Below are 6,706 nucleotides of genomic sequence, written 5' to 3' on the forward strand. Positions count from 1 at the left end.
AAACAATTGTTATTCATTGAATAAGCCCAAATCTAATTGGGCCTAAATAAAATTACTTATGTCAAATTTTATTTTAGCAACCTAGTCCATTTACTTAGTAAAACTTAAATGGGTTACCTATATGCATCTAAGCCCAATAGCAAACATATAGGCTCACACAGGTCAAATGATTTGGATGGGCCCTATCATGTTACTAGGTTTACACAGATGAAAGAAGTACAAAATTTACCTATTACAAATTATTTATAAGATCTATTGACAATTGCACTATGATTAAAATCAGATTATTGGATCTGTCAACAAGTTAATCATAGCAATTTAGATCAGATAAATAATAGGTTTGTTTAAAAAAATTTTGAATAAACAATATAAAATAAACAAACATTGTCCATGTAACAGATGTGAAATAAGATATTAATATAATTAAATTATTATTCTTAAACTAACCAAATAAAATTTTAAAATATCTAGGTTTATTTGAATCAAATTAAATTAAATATCTAATAAGATCAATGATTTGAAAGGAAAGAATCTTCAATATCACTTTCAGATCTTATAATTTAATAAACCAATTTTAAAATGGATTTGGTTAGATAATTATTATTTTAGGAATAAAATAATAAATGAATAATAATTACCATAATTATATGTCAAAATATCTCAAATTAAGCAATATTCAAATCTCTACAAAAATATCTATATTATTTAAATATTTAAGATATGATTTATAAATTTCCAATAAGAAAAAAAGTGATATATATATATATATAGAAAAATATCATTTTAAACTTATAATTTATAAATAATTAAATATTTAACAAAATAACAAATTTTGAATTTGAAAATATTATGGTAAGTATATCTATAAAAATATCTATGTTAATTTTAAATTTATTAATTATTTAATTTGTCATATAAGATAATTTTAATATAATATTTTAAATAAAAAGACAAAGTTATCTTTAAATTTAAAATATATTAAATATCAAAATATCTAATCTTATAATTAAATAACAAATAAATATTAAAGAAGGTAACAAAATTTTAAATCTGACCATAATAGGAAATATTTAAAATTGGAAACATTCCAAATTTAAAATTGGAAAAATTCCAAATTGGGAATATTTTAAAATTGGAAAATTTTCAATTTAGAAATATTTAAAAATGGAAAAATGAATTTTGGGAAACAATCTCTTGAAAAAATTGGATTTTTGGGAAAAAAATCGCAATTTAGGGGAAATTAGCCCAGGAGGCTGCACGTGCAGCCCAGGAAGGTTGCACAGCCTCCTACGCGCGCGGAGACGGTAAAGTTGGGCGAGAAACCTCGGCGCCAGCAGGGTTCATCTCGGCGGATCTGGGCGGACCAGAGGATTTTCATGGGCAGACAGCAGGGTGCTCGCGCGCGCGATTGAGCACCCTTGCATACCCGAAATCCCGATTTTCCAAAATTCATAACTTTCTAAATTTTTATCGAAATCGACTTCCGTAAAAACGAAAAATTGCTCATTTTTCACAAGGAATCCAAATAAAATATTTTAAAAAATCGAAAAAATATTTTTCATGGAAAACGAAACTGTACAACATCAACATTCATCAAACAACACATAAACCAACATGAAACCATCCAAATCAACACAAAAACATATAAATCATCATTTTAATTCATATTACATGAAAGTAAATCATTACTGTAAGCCCAAGTTCTTGTCTAACCTATCTTTTTCATATTTAGATTGATTTTATCTTGATTTAAGCTTGAATATAAAAAGAACAAAATCAAAGATTCAACACCAGAATTTTACAAGCTTCATCTGCACTGAGAACACATCTCAGCCGACTAGTGCTTGGGTTCCCGAACTGTGGTAAATTCATCCACTAATTCTCAAAGGTTCATATTACAATTTCCAATTCTCTCTAAAGGAATCAAATACAACCTTAACAGCAATTAGTAATGAATTACCAACAACAATCAAGAACACTGATTGTTAATGCACAATCCCTTGTGCTGCAACTGAGCTCTTCTTCAACATGTCTTCAACCTGAAATCCCTTCAGATCTGATGATGAAGATGACACTGAACTCCCTTCAGTTTGAACTCAGCAATTCCAGATTCAGATCATTCCGCCATTGATGAACATCCTCAAGCTCCAAGATCTGACCTGCCATGAAACATACAGAAGAAACAAGACGAAAAGAAACGAACGTAATCCCCAAATCTCCGATCAAAAGTACGTCAACAAAATACCCATAAATCGTATTTATACCCAGCTAAACCAAGAAACCCGAAATAGACAGCTGTTACCATCTGAACAAATAAAACCTAAAATATCTTTGCTGACGTGGACTAACACTAACAGTACGAACCCCAGACAAAACACTACGAGACCCAGACGCAACTGGAATACTACTGGACATAATTTGTCACTATAGAAAATAATAGTTCTAACAATCTCCCCCTTGACAAATTATGGTCAATGACAACAAAACCAGTGCGAAACAAAGCAACCATCAAAATATAACAGAGTCTAAACAAACAGAAAAGCAAACACTTTAAACAACCAAACAACAAATCCACCACTACCACTTTACACACAAAGGATAAGTATTTCTCCCCCTTCATTGAGCATAATCCATGTCAAATTGTCCCCCTAAGAAAATAAGAAGTTTATCAACGAGCTCCCCCTGAATGGCGACAGAAAATGCAACATAGACTCCTCATTGCAAAGAAATTCCAAAGTATCTATTACAACATTAAAGAAGAAAGACAAACCATCTCACAATATGACCTAAAACATATGGATATTAGATATAAAAAAATGAGAGATTGACTAAGCAAAACAATCAGATCACCACAATATTACGAATGATGCTACAAATGAGATTTATTTTTATTTCAATCAAAAACATGCCAAATGATATATCTCAAGAATTAACATGTTCAACTTGTAAAGAGGAAACACAATGAGTGGCCTAATCAATTAACAAGTGAGCAATGATCATTTGAGCAAAGAACAAATTCATTCAACTTCACAATGAGCCATACTTAATAAAAAGATGAGACAACTTCTACCAATCCACATATTCACACACACTTGAGAAAGACAATAAACAAGGAATTTTTTACAGGATTTTGTACCAAGATTTTTCTTCAGTGTGTGCAAGTGACCTCATGTGAGAACATTGGCTCACTCTCTCAAAATTTTTATTAAGCTGCCCATTTTTTTTTTTTATCTTTAGACACTCCGGCTCTTTCTTTTGCAACCAGCTACGGCTTTCACTCTCCCTCAGAGATGTAGCCGTCCTCTTTTAATCAGAAATACTAATATAGAAGGAGCATACTACTTATTAGTAAATGGACTAAAGAAAGCTCTTCCCATTGCATCTAAAAGAGGTAGCCTTTTTAGCTGGGAAAAATAAAGGTTCAAAACATCCTGAAAAATTCACCTATTTAGAGCTTCCTCGATAGAACTGGAGAACCTGTAGATGGGACATGAAGTGCCTCATAGACAAAAAAATGATAGCAATCAAGGCTTAGCTGAACAAACAGAGAAAGATAATGATCATATACCACAACGAATTAATCAGATAGAACACATAAAAAAAACTTCCCAAGTTGCACACATTAATATGAGAATTCAAGGCTTTATTAAACAAAAATCCAAGAGAGCATCAAGAATAATATGTGATTATCCAATGTATTTTTACTCAACCAATTCTAAAAAAATGATATCCGTTATCTATATATTTTGAGTCAACGTGCATTTTGAGAAATGTTTGTGGAACTTTGATTATCACACATGAAGACACATAAACAAGCAATGAGGAACACTAGACAACATATCATGTGTGTATCATATTTCTTTTGAAGCAAGGGAGTACGATGTACAACATGATCAAAACCAGCATACACTAGGACAAAAACATCATCATTTCTTTGTTTAAACCCAAGATTCAACAGTATAAGGTTTAGAAGACCATACCATAGCACTAATAATAGTGAATGAGCTCTTGAAAGACGAGGTGATGATTTAACACTCTTATTTCTTTTGGTTAAAACTTTTGGAATAGCAGTAAAGTCTCCAATATCTGATTTATCCAATGATGCACTATTACATAGGACAACATTGTCCAACAAATAACTACCATCACTAGATCTCTTCCCTGTTAAGACTGAGCACCCATCAAATGAAACTAAACAATGAGTTTTAGAAAAACTTACAGTGTAATTTGCATCACAAAGTTGACCGATGCTTATCAGATTTGCCTTGAGTCCTTTCACATACAGTACTTCAGTAAGAGGTGCAGCTCTACTCATCACCAAGTCTCCTTTTCCAATAATATGGCCCTTATTTCCATCACCAAAAGTGACAACTCCCTCCTTTGCTTCTTTGTAATTGACTAACAATTTCTTGTTGCCCGTCATGTGTCGAGAGCAACCACTATCCAAGTACCACTGTCCTTCCAGAAATGCAGACAGTGAAACTTGAGCTACCAACCCAACATTCGATTCACGATCAGCCCTCAATCTCCACTCACATTGAGATCCTTCCTTTTGAGTTTTATTGGGTTTTTGAAAACTCATAGGTCGATTGATCATAGCTTTCAAGTAGTTCTGCAGCTTATAGCATCTGGGTCGAATATGACCCCTCCTGTTACAGAAGTGACACACTGGGATGAATCTCTCCATCTGAGATATATTCTCCGGGGCAATTCTTCTTCCTTCTAACTTCACCTTGGTAGGTCCAGATGGAACATGGAATTTTCCAGTGGGGTCTGAGGACTGATGTGTCGAGGGAAATGATGATTGCTTGTCATCATTTTTGTCTAGGTTGATCACTGGTGTAATGGACTCTTCTACCCCCAAGTTATCTCCTTGCTTATACACCATCTTGTATCCGATAGAGGTTCGATCACCATAAGGTTTTTGAAGTTGAAGAGTTTGATTGATGGCAGCCGTTCCTGGAGGGATAAACTCTAAAGCCAGTTTAGCTCTTAAGAGTTCAGCTGAAAGTTTGTAGATCTCATTATTCTTCTCATCAAGAAGTTTGTTGAGATTCTTAACAGTGTCCTCCAGCTTGACTTTTTCAGACTCTACCTGCTCCTTGGCACTATTCAGACCTCTAATCTGCTTGGTCATATATTCCCATTGAGCAAACATCTCTTCATATGCATTTTGTCTTCCATTACTGTTGACTTCAGACACAGTGGAGACTCCATCATCCTCAGATTCAACAGATTGATGACTTTGAGCCATGAAAGCCACTACCTGTTTATCCTCATTAGAACTTTTGCTTGCAATAGAGTCTTTTTCTTCGTCACTATCGCTCCAGGTGGCAACAAGGGCTTTCTTCTTTTTGAGAGTGTTAGCACACTCGGCCTGAATGTGTCCGAACCCATCACATTCTCTACACTGAATGCCCATGCTCTTATTGTCACTGGGTTGCTGACCATGCCAGAAGTTCCCAAGAGGATTTCTTTTGGAAGCATTTTCCTTACCTTCAGAACACTGTTTCTTGTACTTCTTTTTCAAGAATTTTGCATAGTTCTTGGTCAGCAAATCTACAGCTTCATCTGAGAAACCAACAGACAAATCTGGGATAGACTTATTTTCTTCTTTGTGAATGAACGCAATATTGTTGTCCCCTTTTTCTTTGTTCACATCCATCTTCTTTTTTTCTTTCTTCCACCTTGTTAATGACATTTCATAATTCTGCAAGGATCCAATCAGTTCATCAAGATCCAGTTCCTCCACGTTTCTCATTTCTTCAATGGATGTTACTTTAGACATAAATCTCCTAGGTAGAACTCCAAGGACTTTACGAACCAGCTTTGCATTAGAATAAGTCTTTCCCAAAGCATAAGATTCATTTGATATGTCACACAATTTAGCATGGAACTCAGCCACCGTTTCTTCTTCCTCCATTGATAAATCTTCAAACGCTTTTGCCAAAGCACGAAGACGGGATTTCTTTACAGCATCCGTTCCTTCATTTTTAATTCGTAGTTTTTCCCAAGCCTCTTTGGCCATCTCACAGTTTGCAATGACCTTCAATTGATTTGTGGACACTGCATTGAACAAAGCATGCATGGCCTTCGAATTAAAATTGGCCCTCTCCATCTCATCTGGAGTCCACAAGCTCGTAGGTTTTGGTTTGGTGACACCGTTATCCATCATCGTTGGGCATGTCCAACCATCTTCTATGGCCATCCAAACTCTTTCATTCACCGCCCTCAAGAATGCTCGCATTTTGGTTTTCCAGTATGGGTAATTAGCACCTTCCAGCATTGGGGGTCGTGATGTGGACCCTCCTTCTCTGAACATCTCCATTCCTGTACTAACAAGGAAAAACAAAACAAAGATAGAGAGCAGTATACTCCCAGAGTCGTGTCTGGAGAGGGGGTTAGTTCCAACTGGGTGTTGCAGAAAGAAAAAATGCAGAAAAATCAAGAATTGCAGCAACAATAAATTTCAGAATAACGAATCTTGCAAGAACCCTAAGGATCAATATTTCTAACAGAAATAGCTGGCTCTGATACCAAATGTAAGCCCAAGTTCTTGTCTAACCTATCTTTTTCATATTTAGATTGATTTTATCTTGATTTAAGCTTGAATATAAAAAGAACAAAATCAAAGATTCAACACCAGAATTTTACAAGCTTCATCTGCACTGAGAACACATCTCAGCCGACTAGTGCTTGGGTTCCC

General features: G+C 34.7%; 1 protein-coding gene across 1 annotated transcript; it reads right to left on the reverse strand.

The window, feature by feature from the left end:
- Nucleotides 1-3,751: 3,751 nt before the first annotated feature.
- On the reverse strand, nucleotides 3,752-6,328 carry LOC133030371 (uncharacterized). The gene has a single exon (XM_061103102.1). The coding sequence runs from the start codon at nucleotides 6,326-6,328 to the stop codon at nucleotides 3,752-3,754; it is 2,577 nt and encodes an 858-aa protein (XP_060959085.1).
- Between the last annotated feature and the right edge of the window lie 378 nt (nucleotides 6,329-6,706).

Source organism: Cannabis sativa, chromosome 8 (assembly GCF_029168945.1).
Source record: "Cannabis sativa cultivar Pink pepper isolate KNU-18-1 chromosome 8, ASM2916894v1, whole genome shotgun sequence".
In the NCBI taxonomy this organism is placed as follows: domain Eukaryota; kingdom Viridiplantae; phylum Streptophyta; class Magnoliopsida; order Rosales; family Cannabaceae; genus Cannabis; species Cannabis sativa.